The following is a 27,706-nucleotide window of genomic DNA, read 5'->3' on the forward strand; positions in this document are numbered from 1 at the left end:
TGATGTTAAAATGAACATTTATAATGACTCTTTGTTGCCGTCGCAAAAATAATCTTTAAAAAACAATTCAATTATTAACACTGAAATGCTGACTTCACTGGTAGTCCACGAGTCATAAAACACAACTCACTGAATTTTCTTTTACAAACACAGTACTACAGTTACATTAAATAGTCATTACCGTTAAATCTATTAATGAATAATGTTCAAATTAACTAAATAATAAAATCAATGACACTTTTAAAATCCTCTCATTCCCTCACCATAGTAGCTGTTTTCTTTTTATTAACGGTGTATCATTTAGAAAATATACTGCTTCTGAGATGTTCCTTTAACAAAAGCAGAAAACAGACTGGCAGCATAACAATAATGGTACATGAGCTCAAACATTGTACAATTAGGGTGATGTTTTTCAAGGGGAGTGGAAATGGGACGGAACCATTCCAGTGATCTCACATTTAGAATGTAGGCTGGCGGCCTTTTGGCTCAGTATGGAATTATTTGGCACTCTTGCTGACAAACATTTGCCATAAAAAGCTTTCGCACTTTTTCTAAAATGGCACAAGAAGGCATTTTCCTTTCTGAATATATTCAGAGGACTTTAAATGCTGTCCTAGAAAGCCCTTTAAGTAGGTAACACTGTGGACTTTCACAGATTCTCCGCGCTCGTCACAGATGAAAGACAGAACTGTCGTCGCTAATATCAAAGAGAACCCAATCAACAAAACATCACTTTGCTTAGGTTGGAATATTTGATCTTATGCTGTCAGTCCATTTTTTTTCTTCTGAGATGTAAAGAACAGAGGTTAAACAACATTAAAACCGAACCCCAGAAAGAAAATTTACAATGGCATGAAAATGTTTGCAAGGTACGGCATGCTTTACACTTAAGCAAGCAGTCAACCCCGCAGAGTAGTCCAAATAACTGGAAATGAAAGAACAGTCTGGCAGAGTTTGACAGTTAAAGTGGCGTAAAATATCCAACACATATATACGAGTTCTCGAGGATGGAAAAGGTCAACAAAGTTCATGGGAGGTTCAGAGGGTCAAACACAATAATGGCCTCATGTGTGGTTGGCAAAGAATCCTGTATTTTCCTCAGACGAAAGGGCTCAGAAATACCTAAAAACCATTTAAAGGGTGGACACGGTAGCAGGTGCTCCGTGTAATGAAACAAATTGTGATATTGTGTTGGCTGAGAGTGTGAGACTCAAGTAGAAGAGGTTTAAAGAGAGGAGCGACCAGCCTTAGCCAGTTTGTAACATTTAAAACCAGTCCTAGCCTTCTTTGTGAAAGGGCTCCGTGGGGCTGGATGGATGTCCCGAATACATTTGGACTGAAAATCAAAAACAAACATCACAGCTTTTGGAATGATACCGCAGCTCGGATAGCGCTCGGATGGGAAGCAGTCAATGCAACAACAGGGGATTTGCAACACAGAATGAGACAGGAACATCACTCGCGTAACTAGACCTTAACCGTTCGAACGTTTCCTCTGATTTTCATTACGTTGAGGTGGCAGAGGCAATCTTCGTGTTTGCTGGTGCCGATTAAGTCTCTCAGACCCGGCCTTTGTGTCAGCCGGACCTCGAGCTTGCATCCTTCAGTCCAGTGTTTCGATGCCAGTGTGCTGGATGCGTTAAAACCGCTTTCAAATTTTGGAATTTCAAAGCAAAAGAGGGATAAAAAGGCATACAGATCCTTTGTGGTTTCACATTCTAGTGCCAAACAATGCACACAGTGATTGACACAGACCTCTGCTGAAGGAAATGTGAAGGAGAAGCCTTCGCGTGAGGAAACAGATGCTACTTTTCGATTTCGTCTGAGACTCCAGCCCTTTCCATCATTCATGAGACCCGACAGGATCAGGGAATAAATAAAGTCACATCATAGCAACAGCAAAGAATGGAAACCAAATCAAATCGACTAAACTGGTTTGCTTCATTTCACACCCAGTATGACCCACTGATCAGTAAAGTGCATTTATGCAACACCAAACAAACAAGATAATGTTGACAGCGAATCGGAAGTTGTGTTAAAACATATCTGATTCATGACTGTGGCCATGTTAGGCCTACCTGACTGTAGCTGAAATCTGTTATTGACATAGATATTCTCTACATGTATTTGACATTCCTGCCCTGAATTTACATTAAAGACCATTTGACAGAACGTAAAATAAAAGAAACAGGAAATGGTTACATTCATAGATTAGATCTGGGCTTTCAAGCTGTGACATAAAGAGATTATGGGACGTGAGGTTCAACCTGTTTGTAAAAGAAACGAATGCCTGATATCCTATAAACACAAGGAGCCAATGCACTGAGTAACATTTTCACGTTTGCTTGTTTCACATTTGTAATACTCCTCACTGTACCTAAAAATCTAACGATGCGTTCAAAGACGACTGACGAGGAATTTTGATCTCAGATGTGTTTTCGTGTGTGTGGGTTTTTTTTGTTTTGTTTTTTTCGGGCCAACATGACAATAATGAGCTCCCTCCCAACTCACAACATAAAATAAAAAAAAACAACTTTCTTTTTTTTGTTTTCTAAACATGAGGCGAGTAAAACTGAAGTGCTTTACATTTGACTGCATGCAGCGTTATGTCTTTGAACGTTTGCGAGACACCTCGCAAACTTTTGTACGTTTTTTTTTCCTCCATAATTTACTTTGATACCATGCAATAGAAGACGTGCAAAAAGATAACACCTAACTCCACAAACACATTTTTGATTGTTAATGGCTATGTTATGAATGCTTATAACATGTTATGCTTAGTCCATGCTGGCCTATAGAGACATTTGTGAGAAAACAGCAGTACTTAAGCCACAGGTCAAACAAACACACAAGGGATGCATGGAGTGTAAAACAACATGGATCCATAAAAATCACAATCTTTAACTCTTACTCTATGTACCTATGGGATAAAACAACGCACAAAAAGTTCTTTGTCCTTTGTTTTCTTAAGTCATGTATTTGATTATCTTTTCTTAACTTAAAAGACAGTGTTTGATTGGCACTTGATCAGCACTTCTAAACAAGTTATTGATATCTAACATTTGATCGCACATCTACAATTTCAGAAGCTGCAGAGGTCTAGTTTGGCACAGGTTGTACTATGGAGTCTATTATTACTTTTGCTATCTTACCAATACTGTATAGTATTCTATACACCTCGTTTTATGCTCCAGCCTTTTAGAGCATGTTTCTAATCAACAGACCAGACATCTTTTCAACTAAAATATTTTGTATAGTTTACTTATCAAATAGCAGCATTTTCATAACTTACAAAAAGTACATGTAAACCTATTCATTCAAAATCTTAGTAATTTCAAAGGTTCATACAACAGACATAAAACACAAAACAGGACAACATGCTACTATATTGCTTCCAATATTCTTTACATTTTCTTACTGTCAAACTAAATCATCAATGACAGAAATATGGACACCACCGGTCGATGATGAGTCATCGTAATGCACAAACAAATCGCGAAGCTAATCTTAATCAGGCTTAGTTGGCACTCTCATCATCCACACAAATATAACATAGTTTCACATTGTATCGACAACGCTGGACTGCATTTGGACTACAAACTAGAATAGCTACAATAAAGTACATATAGATCATATGACATGACATATTGTATTCCACAGAAATGAAGTCTAGTCATTTTCAGATAAGAGGATATGCATAAAGGATGTCATTGTTTCGGCTTGAGGTCACAAACGAGTTCCCACCTTATTCTCGCTAACCTATGCGCTCTGTCCGTACTATGCTTTCTTTTGGAGGCTGTAACTTGAGCTCAGCCAGTGTATGAATATTTATTCGACCTTGACTCGCTTTCTTTTGGGAAAAAAACAACGCTTCCTCTTCCCTTGAAAGGCCATAGTTCACTATCTAAACCTGTCTGCTTGTTCTTCTTAGAGAGGAAATCTGATACTTTGAGCTGACGCTGCTGGTTGGTCTTGGTGGGTGTCACAGTTTTTGGAGGCAGGTGTTTTCTATGCATGTTAGCCTTGTGAACTTTGCGGCCCGCAGAAATATTTTCATACCCTCATGACCTACAGTGCATAACTTGCCCACCAGCAGCACATCCAACACACCACCCATGAGAAGACAAGACAGGAGGAAGGAGAAAGAGGGGGAGAGCACAGTATAGGAAGAAGCACGGACAGGGAGTAGGACACAGGAGGAATCTCAGAACAGTGAGAAACGACAGCATGCAGGGGAATAAAATGTTGAGAGAAAGAGGAAAGTTAATGAGGGGCAGAGAGAAATAGCGTTTGGCACGATGTATCGATCAGAGAGCCGTCGAAGGACAGCTCTCTGCAGTCAAGCAGTCCAGTTGCATTGATAGAACATATCCTTGTTTTGTGCTTGTATCTTATTACATGCTAAAATTTTGGGCAGTAAAAGGTTAGCCTATGCTGTGAATTCACTGGTGGCCAGATTGGATTAATGGATGACTGCGAAGCCCTCCAGACACATAGTGAAAGGAAAGATTTAAGAAGGCTCACAGCTGTTGCAGTTGTCACGCACAATGTTCAGACACAAAGAGTTATTTCGAATGCTTTCATAGCCATTTGACTTTCAAACATGATTCGTGATAATGAAAAGGCTCTTCATTAAATTTTTCCAAAACATGGGTGTGGTTCTGGTTTTCTTGGACATAACTCAGCACCAACCCTCACAGCTGTGTATTCAGAAAGCTGATCATAGAGCTTGGGTTGATGGGGACAACAATTGAAAGATGCCTTTAGAGCTGGGTGGTGGGGGGGTGTGGACATAACAGGACTGTGCAAGAAAATGCGATGGGAATAATTTGTCGTTGGGAAAAAATGTCTGCTAATTTAAGTGCAGTGCATTGGTAAACAGAAACGTCACAAGATGCTTGAGTATAAATGCTCTTGTGGCAATATCCCTTCTGTCAGTATTGGTAGTTTTTGTGTATGTGACATACATGTGCACATTAAAATATACTTATGTCCCAAGCAGGGATAGACACACCTTACATTGTGTTCTTAATGTCTCACAGTGCAGTCTTCAGAGACCCAGTGTACTCAGGATGAACACTATGGATAGCAGCACAGAAGGAAGCCAAGGTAATCTTCGAGTGCTTGGAAATACTCAAGACAATTAGCCTGCCTGCCTCAGACAAACAATTGCCCATAAAAGACAACAATGCCAAAACATTTTAAGTTGTAATATGTGCTTCACTTGAGGTTAGTGAGCGTTAACATGTTTTGGGAACAATAAAAGGCTGCCTGGATGAACTGCAGAATCATCCTTTTTTCCCTTTTTTGTCTTAATGCAAATTGGCAAGGACGGCTCACACAAAAAGTGAATCCAAGCCTCTTTTTTTTTTTTTATTTCAAGTGTCGTTTTACTTCCCTTTCATTAGTGTATGTCTCTTGACTATTTGGTACCCTTAATGTAAAGGCAATAGTTTCTTTGTTCACAGACATTGGTTCATACAGCTTTACTTATCAAAATGCTTTTGTAGTGCTTTGTTCCTTTTGCGAACTGAACTGGTTAGACACACTGCTTGAAGGTAGTCTGAGCTTTCAGTTAAATCTAGGGAGTTACAAATGTCTAAGGTAGAACAAAAGATTTGCATTGAATGGATTTAATTATTAAGACTGGATTGCTTTCTTCATCTTACATCCTGAAATCGATCGTTTGTCATTACGTGAGAGGCTGCGTCAGATCCAATGGGCTACTAATGGCTGGACGAGACAGCAGCTCTTTTTAAAATAAGTCGCAAGGTTAGTCGCCACAGAGAGATTCTGATTCCATGGTAAAGGAGATATCAACTTAATTCTATAGCACCAAAAATGGGTTAAATGACATATTTCTGCATGTTTTGTGACTGAATATGCAACTATGTTTCAGTGTTTGTGCGTTTGTGGGAGCATCGTCTATGTGTGTTCGTGTAAAATATATTTATACATTCCTGTGTGTCTCCTCTATCCTCTCACATTGATTATTTAACCCCTGAACTATACTTGCGAACAGCAACAGTGAAGTTCAGACTGGGTTTGAGTTATACATTTCTTTCACTGCAACACAATATTTGATCCCTGTAAATAAAAAATAGCAATAGTCTAATAATGTTTTTACATTCAGATCAACCTGCAGTCACAGGTTTAAATAATCTATTTGTGTTTGAATGAGACCATGTCAATAAATAAAGGATGAAAATATAAAATACCCAGATTTAGAAACTTCAATTATGATATGAGCCAGAATTGAACATATGTCAACAAAGATGTTTTTTTTGTTTTTTTTTTAGAAATTATTCTCAGATTGCTTCCCCATAAACTGAGATGACCTCAGGTGCGTGTCATAAAACCACACCCCTGTTCACAATGCCTTCTGCATTGTATACAACAAGCAAGGTTTGTAAAACAGCTCTATTAGCTGGCTGGAACTTCATCTGACACACTCAACTCACCGGGAGCCGAGGTTTGCAATGAAATTAAAACCAACAAAACCAAACACAAGAAATAAAATAAAAGCTATGAGGTTTTGGAGGAGGGTGAAACCCTTTGGCCTCACCCTTGAATCTGCAGCTTGGCAGTGGACCAGTTCAGCTTACTCTGATCACCATCATCAAAAGGACTCGACACAAACTTTTAAAAAACATCAGGACGTCAGTCCTAAAAACACATTCACATATCACACACACTTATCTTGGTTGTCTCCCCCACCTCCTCCTTTGTGATTCTCTCATTTGATACTGAAATATTGAACAGATATTTGGACGTTTCTTTTCTTCCTTATCCATTATGACTCTCTCTCAATTCCCTTCTATCTCTGTCTTCATCCTTTCCTTCTTTCCTCTTCTTTTTCCTTTTAGCCCACTTTTTGTGGGTTGGTAGCGCGCACGCCCTGCTCGTAGGTGATCCGCTGGCTGATCAGATACTGTGCTGCTTGCGTAGCGGCTGGCGACCCTGTTATGGTAACTTTACGGTTCCGAGTACCAGGAATGAACTCTCCTTTTTTGGAGATCTGGATGCGGGCTCCCGTTAGCTCCTGGTACTCTACCAGCGTTTTCCCTCCTTTCCCTAAGATGGCACCCACCAGATTCTCGGGCACAGCAATCTCAACCACGTCCTTGGCACCATCTGCCAGCTTCTCTGTTGCCAATAGGGAGGAGGCCATCAGTGGGGATGAAGCATTTAGGTAACCGTTGGAAGCCCCAGTAGCAGCTGCTAGAGACCCCAAGGAAAACCCACCGAGACCTGTAGCAGGGTGGCCCGCACTGCTGGAGGCATCGCTAGCATAGGAGGCCAGAAGGTTAGCTGCAGCAGCAGCAGCCGGGTTAGCACTAGCTGCTACTGCAGCAAGGACCCCTGAAGCAGCTGCTGGGTTGAGGCCCAGGCCGAGGGTGTTAGTGTTGTAGCCGTAGCTGGCCAGTGTGTTGAGAGCTGAGGTGATGGCCAGCAGATCATTACCGGATAAGCTGGACATGGCGGCAGGGAAGGCGCCCATTCCTGTCAATCCGGCCTGACCCAGAAGGCTAGAGGCAGTGGCAGCCGCTGCAGCTGCATTGGGCAGCACTTCGCCTGTATTAGCATAGGGGGAGCCAGTGGGGTTGGAATTGGCAACTGGGCCTGAAACATTGGAGTAACTTATGTTGAGGCAGCTGCTGCTCTGAGGGTCCTCCTGAATTTTCTGCACTATGATTTCCACGGCCTTTCGGTTCTGTTCGGGCTCCCCGCTGATGGTTACTACTCGCTCCTGCAGGTTGATGCCTTCTGGTTTCTGTGAGAGCTGCACCCAAGCCCCTGACTGCTCCATCACCGCTTTCACTGTGGCTCCACCCTTGCCAATGATCAGCCCAGCTGTGCTATTGGGCACAATCAATTTAGCCTGTAGAGAAACAGAAACACTTTGGTAGCAATAAAAGATAACATGAGGAATATACCATGCCTCAAATGGCTGACAGAAAGAGGGATGTCTCTCAGTGAGTCAGAGTACTATACCAGCCCCCGCTTTACTCAGCGATTTGTTAATCCCAGGGGTTTAAGCTGCAGCTGCCACACGGCTCTGTCTAGCTATGAAAAACTGGAGGTAAAAATAACCATATACCCTCACATTTTCCTGACCCTACCAGACTGTGGGTCATGGCCCAGAGCACAACTATTACTCACAACTAATAAACGAGGTGTTGTGGAAATGAAGTGTTACTATCACACAGTGAATGCACACCCTGATGACCCCACTAACTGCCTAGGATCTCACCTGTTTGACTCGGTCAGGGTTGACTGTGGTCTGTGGCTGCAGTATGCTGACTGGTTCTGGTTTCTGGGCGCTCTGGGGCATCTCGCGAACTTTCTCCGCAATGAAGTTGTGGACACCATTGAGGGCTTCGACCGTACCCTGTATCAGACAGACTCGTTCTGTTGTTCCTGTTACGAGAGAGCAGGATAGGACAAACACAGCAGAATGGTTACTCTAACGTGCTCTGAGCGGGTACTTGGCAAGCAGATTTAAGGGATTTGGACTGAACTAAAATCTACATTTATGTTAAGATGTCTTGGCAATGAAGACTGCTCTTTGACATATCACAAAGACACCCAATTACTAAGCTATTGCTCGCTTCCTCCATTTATCCAATCAATAGAGAAACAGCTGAAAGACTGAGCCATGCTTGGTTAGCAAGCCATGGGGGGGGAGAAGGATTCCTCTTGAATGATGTAATACTTTCAGTGCTGTAACACTCAGCTTGTCCTTGCCTTGCAGCTCTAATAGACTAAACACACAGTTGTCCTTCCTCTGGACTTTTTTCTACACCCACATTGATGACCCAACCGGCATTCTGTTGCCATGGTAAAGGGGCTGAGCCATGGAAACAGGTGATGCAACAGTGAGTCCTTTATACTCGCTTGCACGATTTTTAAAACACTCTTCCTTTTTTAACAAGCTTCCTGCTCTGCTTTTCTGTTTTCTGGCTGAAATTGAAGTGTCTCTCGATTTCCTTTGCCGGCGTGACACACGGATTACATTTGAGTAAACAATGAAAGCAACATGACCAATGATAAGAACAGCTGAAGAGCCTCATTGTTGGCATTTCCATCTTTAATTAAATTTCAATATTTTATACATATATCTGCATCTGTCCTCCAGCAATTTAGGAAATACTTAGTGAAAATATGTCACATGTTATCAGCTTCATGCCACAGACATGTCAAATAATGTATTTAGACAGTCAATAGGTCAGTCCAAGCATATCAAGAAAATCTAATTGGACAAAAGTTCACATGTACTGCACTAGACTTTATTTCCTTTGTTTCTTTTGGGTTCCTGATAACAGACATTCAGTATTGCATCATGTAAGCAGAACAATAAATGAAACGGCTGGAGACTGGTCCTTTTACATTTTATTAGGTGTGTATACATCGATCAACCACCTATATCAGCCCACGTCACATCAGAGTTAATTTACGTCTCAGAATCGACTGGATTGTTGATATCATCTCATCCAACTAAATTCTTATTGGTCAGACAGTTGACAGTGTTATTCTCATCAGGAGAAAGGCAATCACTTAACCCATCCAGAGATTGACTGAAATTATACTCTTGAGTCAGCTCCAAACTAACTGACACCATGTCAATGAAATCACAGGTGTGTCTGGATTTTGACAGAAGTCCAAAAGGCAGATAAAGTGTGCAGCAGTTTCCATATCACAGCTCATCAACCAACAAGTCATATCTAAAAATATTAAGTTACCATGTCTGTCAAATGAGGCGACTGTTGCTCAGAAGGTAGAGCAGGTTGTCTGCTAATCAGAAGATTGGTGATTTGATCCTTGGATCCTCCAGTCTGCACGTCAAAGTACACTTGGGCAACATGTTGAACTCCGAGTTTCCCCCGACACGTCTAACAGATCATGAATGTGTGTTTGACAGTTAGGCAAAGCACTTAAGCATAGAATAAAGGTACTGTGTCACTGGAGGGAAAAGTGGTAAAGAAAAATATGAGGGCTCAATTGGAGTAGAAAAGCACTATGCAAGTACAACTCCATTTATCATATCCCACCAAATGTAATCTTCCAAGCTTTAAGCTTCCATTCTGAACATATCAAAACTAGTATATTTAAACATTTTGGGTTGAATAAAAGTTTTATAACAAGCAGATGCTTTTTACAACTTCACTGCCATCTGCATCTGTCAGCAACAGCAGCTAAACCTAAAACAAGCCTGCTCACTCATGTAAGTGGAGAAAAATCAGAATATGTTACACTTTCTGTTTAAAACAGCAAGAATTAAGCTCAAGATGCTAATAAGTACAGTGTTAACCTAGCGGTAACGCACACACTCGTCACATAAATTGCACCCTGCAGCCCTACTTATGTCTAATGAAGATTTTTGTTGTTTTTGTTCTCCACACACAAAAACAGGAATAAGCTAAATTTCACAATCATTGTACTCTTACTCTTTTAACTCCCACCATACTTTTTCACACAGTTATAGTATATTAGCACCAGTGGCAACAAAAGCTCATTTGGCATCTCTTAGTGTTTTGCTGCACCTGCCTGTCCTTCATGAAATAACAAAGTGACAGACTGCAGCTTGTGCGTGCAAGTGCTTCACTGGCTGCAGACTCTTATGTCAGCACATGTATCACAGAACACTATTAGCAATATTTCATAATGATAATGGATATCATTCATTATATAAAACACACAATACTTTCTAGATATATGCTGCATTGGGGGAAAAGCCCAGCCATTAGAAAATGAATCTGTGACTGAACAGTGGGTGTTATTCCCTATTAAGCCTAATTGCTTCCATTTCTCTATCACGTTTATTAATAGCAAGTATGCTGGAGGAAATGGTAAAAAGATTAATTCTTGTGTATGAATTGAACTTTAATATGCAGTCAGGATACGAACAACAAGGACAAAATCCCAGGAACCAGTCTGTTTGCAAAATTGAATCACACCCACACAGAACTGCGACTTCAATAAATTCACCTTAGCCTGACTTACTATAATTTTTTAGACTGAGCAACCTCATTCCTTGAAAAAGCCCCATAAACTAGGCCATCTTAAGTGATGTAACGCATCCTTAGAAGATACGTTGCCCCGAGTCTTTGTTGTTTCTGCATTAAATGCTGAAGAGGTCCTTCTGCTTTGCTTGCTACAGTAGTTATCAGTTAAACGTCTCTGCTTCTGCAAAGGTTTTCACAGACTGACAATTCTGCTCCCGTATCAATACGGTTGTTTTTGCTAAGAGCACATCTCATGATGTGTTACTATAACTTTTGTCACTAATGAGTCACTATACAGAGGATGTGAAACTGTCTGAATTTTCCCCCCCACCCTTTTCACATCCTCGATTGTGTGCATCAGATGACAGTGTTGTAAGAAAAGCTCCACTCGAGTCACAGAGTAAGACCGGCAGCAACAGAGAGAAATGTGTCAGTGCCCCTGAGATCAAACATCTCAGTCTTCAGCTTTCCCCACGAGACCAGTGACTTAGGTCTTCTATCTCCATCCTAAAGTAAGAAAGTTTCAAAGTTTCTCTCTAGTTGACAGAAAATACACATCTGCATTAGTCCAAATCGTTTGCCTGATTTATTTAGACTCTTTGCCTGCCACACAAAAAATATCACCCATAATTACTGTCATCACATCAGCAGATTTTCCAAGTAATTATTCACACTACAAATTGAGCCGAAAATTCTTTGTTGGAAAGCTCCATTCTGAATATATTCATGCCATGTTGTTGCAACATGGCATGCCTCTCCAAAATGTAAACACTGATTTTAAATGCGGGGATCTTTTTGTAATCCGCCATTGATATCCACAAATATTCCATTTTTGCCTGACCAAAAGTTTCAGCCAATCCCACTGTCAATCTTTTAAAAAACACAGTAAACACATCCAGCACAACAAAATAAGCCACTAAATTAGACACCAATGCACTGGGTTCTAGGACACTATGAGACAAGTAGTCCCTCTTTCTCACTTTCGGCACTAATGGGATTTCTGTAAGAAAAAGATTCTGTCTGATTTCATGAAGAGCAGCTATTCCAAATATGGTCATATCAACACTAGCTGTGAGAACAGGAACCCCACACACCTGCTGCCCCACCCTTTTGTTTGCAATGGAAAGCTAATCAGGAGGAAGCTGGCTTAAAGCAGTGGCATTTTTTTTAAACACCTAACACTGAAAATGTCTTCTCAATTATTTAAAAAGGATCAAGTTGTCTTTTACTGAAATTGAGGTTAGTAGATAACAACAGAAAACTCTTGTTCCCTAAACAGATCACATTCATTTGCCTTAGTTTTACTGCATATCTCCAGCAGTTCCCCACCAAACCAGTGGTGCCCACACTGTTTATGAACCACTACCTTAAAGGGAGAGTTTAATGTTTTCATGTTTTTTGTTCAAACTGTACATTATGCAAATTATTCTAATAGAATCCAAGCTGAAAATGAGAATAATAGTTTTATGCTACATGACATTTATGACTCAAAAAATAAAAGTACAAAAGTTAAGAAATAAAGTATTTGCAGGTAGCAGAACCTCAGATGGAGGTTCAAAAAGAAATTACCTTTCAGCGTACTGTCAAATAAATAAGGTCACTAACAAGTGACTAGACCAACTGCTAATGTAGCACAAAAGGTAGTGTGTTACAGCCAAGTCGAGGTCTAACAATACCTGACCTTACAATATAACAAGATCCTTCAGTTGTACCAGTCTCCAATCCACGGCCAGTTCCACATACTTCCACCCAGGAAAAAAAAAAGACTGGTGCCAAAAAACCTGGAGGGCCCAAGCTTCGAACCAGTGACTAGTGGGTATGGGAGGGGCTACAACAAAAAATAAATTCTGCAGTGGTTGACATAGAGAGGCAGATTGTATGCATCCATTACCTTAACTGCTGCTTGTAGCGCTACATAATTTTTAATTGTTAAACCACTGCTGTAATGTAGGGTGTTACTCAAAAGACAGAACCAGTTTGGAACCAGCGCTGCACTGACTGACATTGATTAAAAATGTCTATTTCGTTGGGTTTAATACTAAGTTATAACATTTAGTATTAGTTTTGCACGGGGCATTTCACAGCTTTCATGGTGTAACATTATATTTACTTTACTCTTCATTCCAAAACCAACCTTTCAGTTTGAGGCTTGCACAGAAGTCCTGTGAAGGACAACGTCATTTGTAAATCTGTGTGCAGACTGCAACTCTGTGCATGGAAATTTCTATTCACGGTTTATTAAGCCATGTGTGCAAATTTACACACAGCTCTTTTTCCCTCGACAAAACCCAACAGGGGGGTGGGGGTCTGTAGTAAACTGACCTCTGAGTGTAAAACTGGTATCCTTTTAATCAGCTGACCTTTGTCAATCACCAAGAACAGCAGTGATTGTGTTGTTTTTTTTAATGCAATGATACATCCTGTATTGTACGTGCAGCTCAGGTCACCTTGCTCTCTGCATCATATTAGCACCAGAAAGTAGAACAGCACAGACACAATAGCACACAATTATGAGTCACTGGAGGCACAGCCATAAACCTGGGAAAAGTTCCAGTTTTAATCAGTTTGAAATCCTCACCTATAGTGACACTGTCCATATGGGTGCATGAGTATGTGATGCACATAGATAGTAAAACAGAAAGTTTACTTTAACACAGTTTCTTTGTCTGCTCTTCTTTGAAGAAAAGACCTCATCTTATACTCTGTGGAATAGTGGTGGTTTCCAGCATGATGTCATGATTTCTTTATGATTAGACAATGAAAAACATACTTCAGCGACGTCACGACAACCTCATCTGTTCTGTGCTGTACAAATTAAGATGCTGGCTGAAGGCCAACTGCACAAAGTAAAGGGTTGAAATCTGGCTCTAAGTTTATGTTCAAATCCCAAACTCCCACGGGTCTCTTTGCAGCTGCTTGTGTGTGTGTGTGTGTGTGTGTGTGTGTGTGTGTGTGTGTAAAAGAAGGTGCAAGCAGAGATGTATATGTGCTTAATGCATAGTGTACAGCATTTATACAGGCTTCAGTAATACAATCAAGGAACATCTCAGATGAGGCTGGCAGGTCATTAAAGAGTCAGCATTCATGTGTTAAAAAGTGAGCACGCAAACTAAAGTTTAGCTAAAGAATTATGTCATGGTATCTGGCCCGAACTCTCCTGACTACCAGGAACCAAATCTGAACAAAACAGTGTGTGGAGAGGAGGGAAGGGGAAACTTGGCGCGTGCTGGAGAAGCTCGGGTGCAGCTGGGAGGGGTCAAGTCCACAGAGAGAGATTGAAATAGGCTATTTCTGGGCCTGCCCTGCTGTCCCCACGCTCACATACAATCATGCATCATCCACACCCTTCACTATCTCCGGTCATCCATCACAGTCGGCCGCAGCAGGGCCCGGTTGTACAGATCCCCTCCAAGACTACTGAATTCACAGTTTGAAGCTGTCCACTGATGGGTGGGTGATGTGGGGAGGGTGAGAACCACTACAGAGAAAACTGCAAAAGAAAATGGCTGCACTGGTTTCTTTAGGATGCAATTTTGAGCGTTGTGAGCGAGCTCAGTCTGCTGGTGGGTGAGCAACGATGGTGTGAACTGTGTGCAATGGCATTAGCATGCTACGCTAACCCAAAATGCAGCAGATTCATCACTGAAGGTCACACAGATGTGGCACGTAAGTTTAGGAATCCAGAAGAATTAAATCAGCATCGTTTAGTCTCCACAGGCTACTTCATAAAGCAGCGCTCTCAACTGTTGTACAGTAGCAGTCCTAATTTGACTTGTGTGGGCCAGAACAACCACCCAATCAAATTCTTGCCAGCTCCCTCTCCCTGAACTCTTCTTCTCACTCAACACGATGATGAGTAGGGGGATGGGCAGAGCAGGTGGTGGCCTATGAGCACATCCAGAGACCAAGCGGGAAATAAGGATATACATATCACTCCTTTCATTTGTTCCAGTGCTTGAGTAGTAGCTGTAATCCATTCCCTCAAAATGGCTGGCCTCCTTTGTTGAGAATTTCAAGCCATGCCCTCCAAACATGTATCCTCTCACCGTGGTTAACAGAAACACGGTGGAAAAATATTTCCCAACACATCCTCATTCTCCTCTCCCCCAGCGTTCAGTAATTCTTTGCCGCAGTCCAGTACATCCAATAGACTATGTGCACGTTAGCATATGCTACTTCCGGTGCGGAAACTCCTGTGGGGAGCTTTGTTTCCGGTGTCCTATTCGCGCCTTGTTTACGGTCCAAAACAAGTTAAGCAAATGAATAAATCAAGCGGCGATTTACATTTCTATAGATGTCTTGGGCATTTACCCAATATATCTGTAAATGATGTTCATCGACTTGTCGATATTTTTTTCCCCCGCGCCTCAGAGCAAAAGAGAAAATGGATTCAAATGTTATATTTCTCAGTATCTGTAAACAGCGGTCCCTCGTTTATCGCGGGTGTTGTGTTCTAAAAATAACCAGCGATAGGTGAAATCAAGTAGACAACTTTATTTTTTGACGGTGCAAAACGTTTCGTGGACATCGTGGACATACAGCACTGCACTTCAGAGTCACACTGCTAACGATTGATGCAGCGATTCTGTACTGTACAGGAGAGACGTCACGGAGGAGATCGTCTGCAGCGATCAGGACGCAGGACACAATGTGACGTGAAAATAAGCATGCAAACTTGCACTAAAAAATCCGCGAAACAGCGAGGTGAAAGGTGAACCGCGTTATAGCGCGGGACCACTGTAATTTTGAAGGCAAATCACAACATACCCTTCGTACATACTAATGTATAGAAACCGTTACCAGCATTCGTTCATTTTTTGTGTGGCTTTTTTTCACAGTTTGTTAACATGCTGTGTAGGTGTGTACTTGACTAGCTGATATCGACATAACGGGGAAACATCTGGTTTGACTATTCTTCACCTGTAGTTTGAATGCTGAACATTTGCCTGTTTAAATCATCAGACCAGTCACTATACAGAGATGTGCTTCTGAATGTGGACGATGTGTCTTCTGCTGCAGTAATGCAGTTCTGCTTGTGTTGAGTGATGTAAACAACTGATCGATCTAAACTCTTTAAATGTCAAAATTGATCATTAGATTTTTTTATCACACAACAGTGGTGAGTGTTCCCACCTTCTGCTCTTTGTAACTTAACGCGATCTTTCCGTTTCCGAGTTTTGGACATGATTTTGGAGTATATCTTCGCAGTAGCGATTGACCACAAAGTAAAGCTACCGGAAATGTACAACCCCACATCCGGTCTCAAACCAGGAAGTTAGCATTTTCTCGTGCACAGGGTCTGTATATCACATCCAGGTCCCAAAGGAACAGGCCACATTCAAACGATACCGTGTAGTTAAATTAAAGGAACCTTGGGATGATCCTGCTGTCACCAAGCAAATAACCTAATACAAAGTGTTCAGTGTTCAAAACTTCCAAAAAAAAATTTGAGGATAGCATGTAGCAGCTGCTAAAAGCAATTTGAGAACTGTCTGTAAGTCCAATGTGAACACATCTGGAGACTTTCTCACAAATCTACACACCTACATTTCCCATCAAAAGAGGTAATTTGCTCTTCAATACATCTAAACTAAAAGTACACTCCTACACAGGGATTATTTGCTTGCATCAGATATCACAGAAAACATCTGGACCTAATGAGCAGCAAGACGCTAAGCACCTGTTATTTTTCAGCAGGTTGAAGTGTCCTCTGAGGTATGAAGGACAAACAGCCAGACTCCTCTACAACTCAGGCGTTTTGTGTTTGGAGGATAAGATGGTTCAGCTTTGACCTCCGTATGATAGGGGTCAGTGAGCTGCACGGACATCCGTCTCCTGGTCTGAGTGACACCCTCCAACACAGCTAATGCTTTGGATGCATCTCCTCTGCAGCACAGCATTTGCACTTGCATTTCAGAGGAGGCGAACAAGATGGCAGCCCTGCATAATTTTTCCAGAAGTGTGAGACAGTTGATGTATTGCAATGATATAAATACATATAACAAATAAATGCGCAACCTGCTAGCTATGTAACCGCGCTGAATACGAGAAAGCTTGGCATTTCTTGAACCTGGTTCACCTCCCAGCAACGGGACTTTTGTTCCCTGCAATAATAGAGCTGGGCGAGATATCGATATTTTAAAAAGGTTAAATGTCATGAGAATGAGTTTTTATGGTGTTATAAGATTTCTGAAGTTTAAAATCATCTAATGTCAGCATTCGTCTGGGACCCTGGCAACAAACCACCTTCCAGTGTTACAAGCCAATAAGAATCTTCTCTTTTTTTCTATAAAGAGATTAAGTAACCAATAGCAGCTGAGCTAAAATTCGTTCATAGTCCTGCCCACTCACTCTTTACTTTTTCTGAGGTCAGTGAAAGTGGAGGATCATAGCCTGCTGCTAACAGGGATTGGCTAGATATGCAACAAAGCAAATTTTTATCAACAAAGATCACTATCAGTTTAACTGTAGGGTGTACTTACAGTGTTTTGGGGGCTTGTGTTTTTGTTATACCAGGACCTGAAGCCATTCTAGCTGGTTAAAGCAACCAGATGCTGCTGAAAGCAAAATTTTACTTACGTAGCACAAACCCAAAGGCCCTACATGCAATACTGTCCGTGTTTATATGAAAAGATTTCTGATACATTTTTAAGTATAGCATGAGATAAGCCACAGAGTCATGTGTGGCATCTGGGGCTTGACCCCGAGATTTGAGGATCTGTGACAGCAAATAAAGTAATGAAAATTAAAATAGCCAATAAGTAGACACTTTCATGTTTTCCCATCACCTGAACACCTGTCTCCAGTGGACCACGACAATCCCGTTGTTGATTCATGGGTCTAATGTGGCTTGCGTGTTTAATGTAATTATTAGCTTTGACTGTATGCACACAGGTTAGCGCTCTAGGGAAAATGAAATGATGAAGGAAGACCCTGACCTGTACAAAGTTTAAGGAACAATTTACAACAAATAGTGAACTAGTGAGTGTGTGTTACTATCTGTGATGGTACTTTATGTGCGTCAGTCTACTTTCAAAGTCTACTTTCATGGCCACATTTTTTTTCTTAACTACTATGAAATATTGAATCAAATGTGGCCCGGAACCTAACACACTCAAGACACAGACGTGCTGCTCTGCACTGCTAAAATCTGGATTTTTGTAACTGTAACACTATCTGACAAGCTACTTATTCACATACAAGAAAAAGACTGCGCTAAGAATGTGGCTCTATTTACATGTTAAGTTATCGTTCAGAGAGAAAGAAGCCGTGGACAGTTTTTATTCAGGATTGTATCGGCAGCCATGTCGTCTACTAACCGACTGCACTGCTCCTATTGTCTGCTCCTCTCTGTCATTCACAGACATCTTCCTGAAACGGACAGGTGCAGCAGCTGTTCCAGTACAATTTGAGTCTACAGAAACTGAAACAGCTATTTTAAAAAAAAAGACTAAAAAAAAAAACGACCATCTGTGTAGTATGTTGGGCTGATATTTGAATTTTATTCTGGGGACACCCGAGACTTTTAAAATCTGCCTGTATGGGACAATATTAGAGATTTTATGTTACATTACATAAAACGTTTTCTACAGTAAAGCTCTCGTCTCACTGCCCTCTTCAGTATCTCTTTGCTTTAACTTCACTGACAAAGTTCTCTTGTAGCAATCAGGGACACACACACAGCGCCGCTCCGACAATAAGAAATAACTCAAAGTTTGATGCCGTGGGTTAATGTGAACAAAAACAAGAAGCTAGTAGCCAGTGGACATCGCTGAAGAATAAATAACTATTCTTACCTCACAGAAAACAGGGGCTGCTGGTGTGACTTGTGTTTTTCATGCATTTGGATACAAACGAACCATTTAAAACACCGAAGTCACACAAGGTGAGACAACAGCAAACAATCAACTCCCATGTTTTATGCATCTAACCTTAACCTCTTCATGGAAAGCAGCTGACAGTAGGTAAAACTGTGAAGCTTTTCTAGACATACACTGAAACTGTTATTGATTCTATTAATAGACTAAAGCAGTATCTGTAGCAAAGATTTAGCTCCTGTTCGAGTCCATGCCCCTGCCATCGACACACTGACTGTGCACCAGAATCTCATACAGCCCCACTTAAAAGAAACAGAGCCGTGCCTGACTGAGTGAAAACAGTTTAGACAATTAAAAATATATCCTCTAAACATCCATTAAGTCACCTGCAATCAAGCTAGGGTTATGTTTGATTTGTGTTTTTGCCACATGCTAAATAAGCAAATATTCCAATATTTGCAGACGTTAACAAAGTCTTATAAAATCATTTTGGCACTGCGGGTTGTTTGTTAAAATCTTTTTCCTCTTGGGTGTTCAAATAAGCAGATTATCTATAGAAAGGAGTCAGCATTCAACAAACCCTAATCATATGAGCTGCTGGTGACCTGGTAGATTTTGAATATCAAGAAGAAATATGGAAAATGATTTTACAAAACGGTTTCTTAAAAATTGCAGCAGCATTGGTGGAAAAACAAAAGTATTAAAAATGACTTTTACAATTTCTTTTTTGTTGTTGTTAACAGAGCACGCATATTTGCACTTGTACCATATATCAAACGCATATCATGTATCGCCATTCAGTCCTAAAGATAACGAGATGTATTTTTTCCCCCGTATCGCTCAGCCCTGTGTCATAGCCCCGTCACTGCCAGCACACATTTCTTGTTTTTATTTCCAACATCGCTGTCAGCAGGAAAATGTGAAAAAGTAATTTTATAAATTCAAAGAAAGTCTGGAATTGTCTGCCACTGTAACATCTCCATGCATGTTTAGTCTCTCAAGGACAAAAGGATAATAAGTTCAAAGAGTTCATGATTACTGCGTGATTAAAATGTAGTGCAATTATTCCTGCAAAGCCAAATGAAGAGGAAATATCAAAATCAGTCTTCCATTACGACGTCGCTCCTTTGGCCGGGTGATGAGTCAGACGACTCGTGTATATGAGCCTTTGTGATCATCAATCTTAATTACAGAGTGCTCATTCTTACCTGGGTAGAAGTCTTTGGATTTGGACAGCTTAATGGTGGCACCCGTCTCTTTCTGCAGTTGTACGATGGTCTGGCCGCCCTTGCCAATTATAGAGCCGGCTGCATAGCTGGGGATCAGCACCTTCAGGAAGTACTCACCCTCCTCTGGGGAGAGAGACACAAAACGGGAAAGGGTCACATCTTATAAAGCATCTCTGCAATTTTTGTATACACCAAACTGTTACCATAAAAAAAAGACTAGAGTAAGAAAAAATAGCTTTCACATAAAAATTATAACCAAGTTCCTGTATTACTCTGGAAAGATCTAGAAGTAGATTTTGTCTTTTGAGTCTTTGTAGCTTTCAGTACATTCACATTCTATCAGAGATCATGTTCTGTGTCCTGTCCCAGATTTCTTGTAGAGTAAATGATGACCTCCTTTCCAGTTTGCAGAGGTCTAAATTTATCTATTTTCAAGGAGTTTTTGCAACCTCTGACTGAATTCAAAGCCAAACCCAGTGTTACTAATCATTTCTCACACGTGAACAACAGGAAAGTAGAAGGAGCAGTTCAGTCTGAATCTGAAAATGTATCTTGTAAAAAACACAAACTCATTATCCATACAGTTCATGGATGCCAGTACAGAGTGAGCCTTTGTAATTAGAAGACGCGTGGAGAACATATGGGAACCAATCCCACAGATTTGCTCAAAGGGTATACTGCCAAGATGGTCTAAATCTCCTCCATTTTGGAAGGGGCTTCTGTGGCTTACATTTGCTTGTAGCAGTCAGTGAGTGACAGAACGTCAGTTCGAAGAATTTCAAACCCGCGTTTGCCTTTTAGCTTGGGAACTTCATTTTCCTACAGTGGCAATTAAGAATTAATCAACCCCAAAGTGGGCAAAGTGTCCTTCCAAGAAAGCCCCGATCATATTGAGTGTGTAATCTAGTAAAAAGCAAATCAGCCACATATTGAGCCCAAATGTAATAAAAGAACCTGCCAACAATGCATCAAATATGCTGTATTTATAGATGCGTGGCAGCTGGGTTTACCCACTGAATTACTGATATTATACCAATGACGTCATAGTAAACACTTGATACAGGTGCGTACTTAGTATACCAAAGCACTGATACATAATCTGCCTTGCACGCTGATCTGGATGCAATGACGTCATGTTCGATCCTTTTTCAGCTGCCTCAAGGGTGACGTCACTGGAGCGGGCAGAGATGTAAAAAGGCACTGTCCACGTTTGTCTGAAGAAATTTCTGATGCATTTTCAAGCACAGAGACAAGATCGCTTTTTGACGGCAAAGCCACGGCGTCTGTCACCACATCGCTGCGTCCCGTGTCAAGCCGAGGGTATCGAATGTTGGAGCTTGGTGGATGGATGGATTGAGGTGGACCAACCTGTTGCCTCAGTCATGCCCTCATTAGAATCAGATGTGAATGAACATGGCACTGTGACATGAAGGGATTTCACAGCCTACACGTTACTTCTTCTTATTGCATTAATATGCCCCTCATGTTTCATTCAGACACAGGCTTGTTGTGGTGCACATCACCCAAAACCAACAGCTCTGACAAATGCACATGATTGCCATGCCATGATGGTTAATTTCACCTAATTGTCCATACTCGTGTGAGCTGTCCAAATTCACAGGACTGCTACATTAATATGAAATGACACATATGAACGTGATGAACAGCTCGTGGTGCTGGTCAATACGTTGGTCTTCTCAGAACAAAAGGACGATTTGCAAAACTCACTCTAATCACCCCTGCTTCTCTCACAATGAGCAACAATAAAATGACCTTGGAGAACAAATAAGCGTGATTCATGACTGACATGGTCGCTGTAAAGCTTTTCAGCCCTCCATCACCCTATCACGAATATTGGCTACCGTAGCCACACAAAGAAATTCATTTGAGTGATGCTGATTGCAGGATCTAAACATCCAACGACCTGTTGTTGACAGACAAGCCCAAACCCACTGCGTAACTTTCTGCTCATCTTCAGCCAGAGTAAACCCAGCAGGGGAGGAAGCCACTAAGATTCCCTCCATCGCCCTTACAGCCACGTTTGCTGTCATTAGTCAATAATTAATTCTGTCCTAGTGTCTGAGATCACAGTAACAGGTTTTAATGGCGTCATGTGGTAGAGTAAACATGGCAATCTGTTGCTGCAATCCGCCAGGGAACGGGAGCAGTGGGGCACATTGGGAAGCTGAGCCAGTGGGGTGTTAGTTCAGACCCCTGCTTCCAGTGCTGGAAGGATGGCTTGGAGACGTGGACTTTGAGCCAAATGTGTTTAGTTAAGTCACTGGAGGGGGGTGGGTCAGAAGGAAATGCCTTGTGACCGTACTCCCTCCTTCTCACTACCCCTCCAAGTACCCATTCTGCATTTCAATGGACTAACCTGCTCCTGACAGCCAGCAAGGACGACGGAACTCAAATGAGCAATAATGAACAAACGAGCTCTCGGTGTGTAAAATTGCATGTAGTCTAGCACGATGGATCAATTCAACAAGTCAGACAAAAAGAGTTTGAGGCTTACCCATTCTGAGATCTGCTGCTTCTCAAGTCCTCTGTCAGATCGCCATCAATGCCGGGACACAATCTCTAAATGGGATCTTAACATTAGCCTAGGCATAGGTGCAATGGTAGTGTTGAGGAATGCGGCCAGTCGACCTTTTTCACCGAGGTCTAATTCATCAGTGGGTGCAGAAAAAGAGATTTCACCGCAGCATCCGAGCCATGCTTGCAGCTGGCCAGAGCCTCAATTGTCCAAGAAAATGCTAATGCAGGCTCTCGGTGTTTTCAGTGAAAGACGGCACGCATTGTTCAAGCCTGCATCGGTTTGAAGGGGGGGGTCTTCCCTGCCGCATCACCCTTTTCACTGCTCTCATCCATATTCATCGAGTGGCCTGTCTGTCTGCAGCAGCACGCAGGACTGACGCCTCGCTCGGCCAATGGGTAGCCTGCTTCCTCCAGCACGTCATATCCCCACCCCCTGATGCCGGTCCCAAAAAATTGAATTTTCTCCCCTACTCCGCCTCTTTTGACGCAGCACTATAAAGTATGGCAGTCCATTCACTCACTTTTTTTAGTGGAAAGTGACAAAGGTGAAGTGGCGGAGGGAGCGGGTTTCAGCGCTGAGCACAGAAGCATGTGGAGTGACCTTCAATAGTGGCTGAAGAGGTGTATGGAGAACATAAGCAGATGATGAAGGAGGTGGAGGAGGAGTGATCTGAGACGGCGTGCCTTACGCCACCCACCCTCCTCCTCTCCTTTTCCCCACCCCCAATCCCTTAGACGGCCATGTTTGAGAGGGCGGAGGGGCTCATCAACCATTGCAAATGGCAGTGCCGCAGAATGGTGGAGGGGGGTGATGAAGCCAATCACTACGACTATAAATCTTACACCGAGAGGTATCTCAAGCGAGCGTAAATGTGTGTAAAAACTGCAGCGTGAGCATGTCAGTGTCTGTGTGTGGACCTGAGGGTGGCAGGTTCATTTTATGGTGATTTCCAGGGAAACTGTTAAAAAAGCAGCCTTTTTCCTGGCTTTCTGATGACTTTCATCCACAAATCAAACCTGAGCATCGTGGCCCATTTGGCTTTGGAGGGAATGCCTTCCAGAAAATTCTAGCAGTCTCATTCACTGAGAGATGCTCTGGTATATAGACACAGTTCCCCTGTAGACTCCACTCCCTCCTAATGGTCTATCTCTCTCTGCTTTTCTCTGTCTTCATTTCTATCGCTCTCTCATTCTCTCTTTAACTGCCACCTGGCAAATTCACAGTCCGCTCACGTCACATCGCTCTGCAAGGGCACCTGTGTCCTTCCCACCAAAAAATTAAAAAAAGAAAAATAGCTCACATTCCACTGCCAACCTTTCCATTAGCAACATTACGAGATCATACCTAATCCCTGAGCCACACAACCTTTTTGGAAGGCACATGCTTGGCAGCAACATGGGCTCAGAGTGTGGGTAATTAGAAAGAGGAACGAATAAAAGATGTTCACTTTAAGGACAGAAGAGCAACGCTGATAAAAGAGGAGCAGTGTTTTTCCTCATTCAGTGTCCACAACTCTTAATGCACAACCAGGGGATCGGCTTTGAAAGAGCACGGCTTCCTTCTCTTTGTTGTAACTGCCAGTCATGTTAATGATCGGTTCGGTAGGAATAGCATGATCAATATCAGACGTAGTCAAGGGCTTGGTGATTACAAGCATGATTGAAGATTATCAGGCTGTCTAGCCCTACTGCTAACAGAAAGGCTGGGGGTTTGCATTGTTACATGCGATGCATGCAGATCATATGAGATGAAACAGGAGGTGACATCAAAAAATGTTACATAAAGCAGAGGGGATATTTATGAAACAGCTGTTTTGTATAGGCCGTTACAAACATCTGAATGTGCATTTCAGGTAAGCAAGGATACGCGACTATGTTTCAGTGAAACTGTTAAACTCTGCCTTATTGCTTTGGATGCTTTTATTATTATAAAACACAGTTCACACGTTTGCTGGGATTTCAGTATAAAGGCAGTATATGCTGCAAGGCGGCCATATAGAGGTGCTGCTTGACTATACTCAGGTTAGCTAACTAAACTGCAAATGTTACTACACTGGTTGTAAATTGAATTAGCCTTAAGTTGCCAGGGGCTTTTTAGCATGCATAGCAGCGCATCCTTTAGATTTTAAAGGGAAACACCATTTCATCGCTGACCACAGACCAAACATACATCTTTTCTTCAAAGCTGGACATGCTACAGTAAGCTCATAAAGTTCTTCAATCTTCACATTTATTTATGCACACTCATTATAATTTGCTATGTGAATTATCTGTCCACCGTTTTTTTCAAAATAAGAGGAGGTTTGGGGATGAGACGCTAATGATTACAAATGGGATTTTCACTTTGTTTTCCTTGATAAAGCAATCAGGTATTCTCCACACTGATACAATCTCTTTCAGGAAGTCATCTGAATCACCCCTGAGACAACAAGACAGCCTCTTCAGAGTTAGACGTTCATCAGCACACGATTAATTGTGCGGCTGCGTTTTCTGAAAATACGATGGAGGCGTGATGCAGAAATGAACACAGAGTGGGGCTGGTAAAACGCTGTCTGATGCCATCATACAAAACCCAGCACTAAAAAACCTGAGCTGTCGGTGTAGTGATTTATATATATTTTTTTTAGAATCTACCCAAATGTTCAAAATTTCAATTCACACCACCAGGATGGGAACAATGCGGCAATGTCTCTGTGCCGCAGCTAAATGGTGAAAACTCTCCTAGAAGCAGGAACGCTGCGTGACTTCTCTTTTCTACAGTGGTTTTAGGGGTGCTAATGGATGACATATGGTGGTTGGATGTGTTCTAAAATACTGTCTGGTAGCTCGATGGTCCTTGCGTATCTTGCTGAAATTACATTTCTGGGGTTCAGTGAAGTGCAGCAAAGATGCACTTGTACTGTTGGAAATGGGATATAATGCTGCCATCACTGAGTGCTGGGCTGTCAGGGACACAAAGACAAAAAGAATTTCAGTGACATATGGCGAAGAAACTGCTCGTTCTCTGCAGACGTCTAATTAACAACAAGTTCTCGAATAAGTGGTCCCTGTGAGTTGCAGACCAGAACAATCACGAGCTGGAATAAGATGTACAGGAGCTGGAATCAACCATCCTCACTGCTGCACTCCAGCATCTTACTGACAAATAATAAAGCATGAGCGCTCCACACTCCTCCACAAAAACAAATCAGGATCAATTTGTTCAAATAGCACTGCAGTATTTCTGTAGTACCCTTCTCCTGCACCTCACCATTCCCCCATTTAAAATGACGTTTGCCTTCAATTTAATGCATAGATTCTCATGCACGATTCTGGACTACAGCACCCAGCTCTGCTTCTCAAGCACTTACATGCTTTCAATTAGTGTTCTAGTGTTTTACAGTTGTTCTTTTATCATTATACAGAGGCAAGCTAGAAGGTGGTATGTCAGACATCATGAGGCTAAAACAATTCCAAACAGATGCTGAGTTCTGGCTCAGCGCACACCCTATAAATAACCTGGGTTTACTAGGAATTGGGCCTGCAAGTGCTGATGAGCACAAACCCTACAGGGTGGTATGAGTTTCATCTGTTGGCTTTTTTGCTCATTTCACCTTAAAAGCACAAAAAAGAAAATAAAAAAAGCAGAAAACTCCAACTCAGCATAAATCAGGATTATGATGCTCCAATCTCACAAATCACCAACACAATAATAGGCTCTGTTGTTTCTCCACTTGTTTTAAAAGGCTCACAAATCAACACTAAAGTGTCCAAGATCAAAGAGCAGCTTCCTTTCCAGTGCGCTGCTAAAAGTTTGGCTCACATACTTGTCATATTTGTACTGGTCAAAGGTAAAGGTGAGTGCTTTGCAGATCCTATGACTCAGGGCCCAGGCATCAGTACTGATTCACATTCAGGGTAACGTTTGAAGACTGTGATGACATTTCTGTCACTCCTCCTCAGATTTGTCTATAGCCTCTGCAGGAAACCCGTGCCTAATGTTCCAACAGACACAAACTCTGATGAACAGAGACTTCGGAGAACTTTTATGTTAAATAAGGTGCACACAAATCATCAGCTGTCTACTGAATGACAACTTGCCAGCAAAAGCTCCAGATGTGGAGTAGAAAGGTTGCCGAGTTCAAATTCTGAGCTGACCTAAGATGAGGAGGCCGCTCACTCAGTCGGGCTGCTCGAGCATGCAGCGTATGAAGTAACAGCCATAAACACACTCAGTATCTCAAAGTGCCAAGTGCACAGGTGCTGCATGTTAAAGCCAACATGCCGCCCAGAACTGCTCATATGGGGCTTCGGTATCACACTGAAGGCTGTGCTTTGCCGTTGCGCACAACAAAGGCTCAGAGTTAATGTGGAGAAGAAGAGGTGGATGGGCTGCTGGTTATTGCTTTTCTCTTACCTCCAGTGTTGGTGCGTTTGGTACAGCCGGCCTCCTCAGCCGGAGTTTCCAGCGGCCGTTTGCGGGAGTCTGGGTTATCGGCGTCCATATGGGTCTGCTGCAGGCTGTGGAGATTTGGATTTGTGAATATCCCGTTGTGGTCAACGGCTGCTCCGCCACCACCACCACCGGCCATCATCATCTTTCCTCTCCGGAGCTGTAGATAAAATTGCGCTATTCCCTCGTCTTTCTCACACACTCACAGCGCCCTCATCACCACATAGCCGTGCACCGTGATATGAACGACAAGTTTGGGGGGCTCGAAGCGGTCTCAAAACGATAAACACCAGGATCAGGGTTTCCTCTTTCCTCTGCTCGTCTGGCTGGTCCCTCACGGAGCTAAATATAAGAATTCCATTGAGTGAAATGCGCTCTTTTAATGCGCTCTCCGTCGCTCCAACAGCATGCTCCTTATTGTTGACGCGCAAAACAACCCGCGCCTTAAAATAAAAAAAGCAACCCCACACTCCGAGAGAAGACAAGTGCAACAGCTTCGCAGAGGTGGAAAACGTCTTTCTTAACTTCTCTTAACGCCATACTTCTGTTTTAAGTCCAGTGCGATGAGTGCAGCTGTTGTTATTGTTGCCTTTGTAGTGCAAGAGGGGAGAAATATAGTTTGAGGGCTCCAGAGAGGACTACAGTGCCACAGACCGGCCAAAAGACACGGGACCAGATCAGCTA

General features: G+C 42.1%; 1 protein-coding gene across 2 annotated transcripts; it reads right to left on the minus strand.

Moving 5' to 3' along the window:
* On the minus strand, window positions 1-27,706 carry nova1 (NOVA alternative splicing regulator 1). 2 transcript variants are annotated; one of them, XM_004561582.5, is made up of 4 exons: window positions 26,987-27,706; window positions 20,032-20,175; window positions 8,255-8,421; window positions 1-7,882 (listed from the first exon to the last, which is right to left on the minus strand). In XM_004561582.5, exons 1-4 carry the CDS (start codon window positions 27,165-27,167, stop codon window positions 6,863-6,865), a joined length of 1,512 nt encoding a protein of 503 aa, XP_004561639.1. In that variant the 5' UTR covers window positions 27,168-27,706; the 3' UTR covers window positions 1-6,862. The 2 variants fall into 2 exon arrangements, with proteins under 2 accessions (XP_004561639.1, XP_004561640.1); XM_004561583.4 differs by lacking the exon at window positions 26,987-27,706 and adding an exon at window positions 22,568-23,161.

This window comes from Maylandia zebra, linkage group LG10 (genome assembly GCF_041146795.1).
Source record: "Maylandia zebra isolate NMK-2024a linkage group LG10, Mzebra_GT3a, whole genome shotgun sequence".
NCBI classification, from domain to species: Eukaryota; Metazoa; Chordata; class Actinopteri; order Cichliformes; family Cichlidae; genus Maylandia; species Maylandia zebra.

Excerpts from the sequence above, each read along its gene's own strand:
- nova1 (XM_004561582.5), bottom strand. The coding sequence starts at position 27,167 with ATGATGATGGCCGGTGGTGGTGGTGGCGGAGCAGCCGTTGACCACAAC. Across the intron at positions 8,422-20,031 it reads ATCCAAAGACTTCTACCCAG|GAACAACAGAACGAGTCTGT; the intron begins GTAAGAATGAGC and ends CTCTCGTAACAG. Across the intron at positions 7,883-8,254 it reads ACCCTGACCGAGTCAAACAG|GCTAAATTGATTGTGCCCAA; the intron begins GTGAGATCCTAG and ends GTTTCTCTACAG.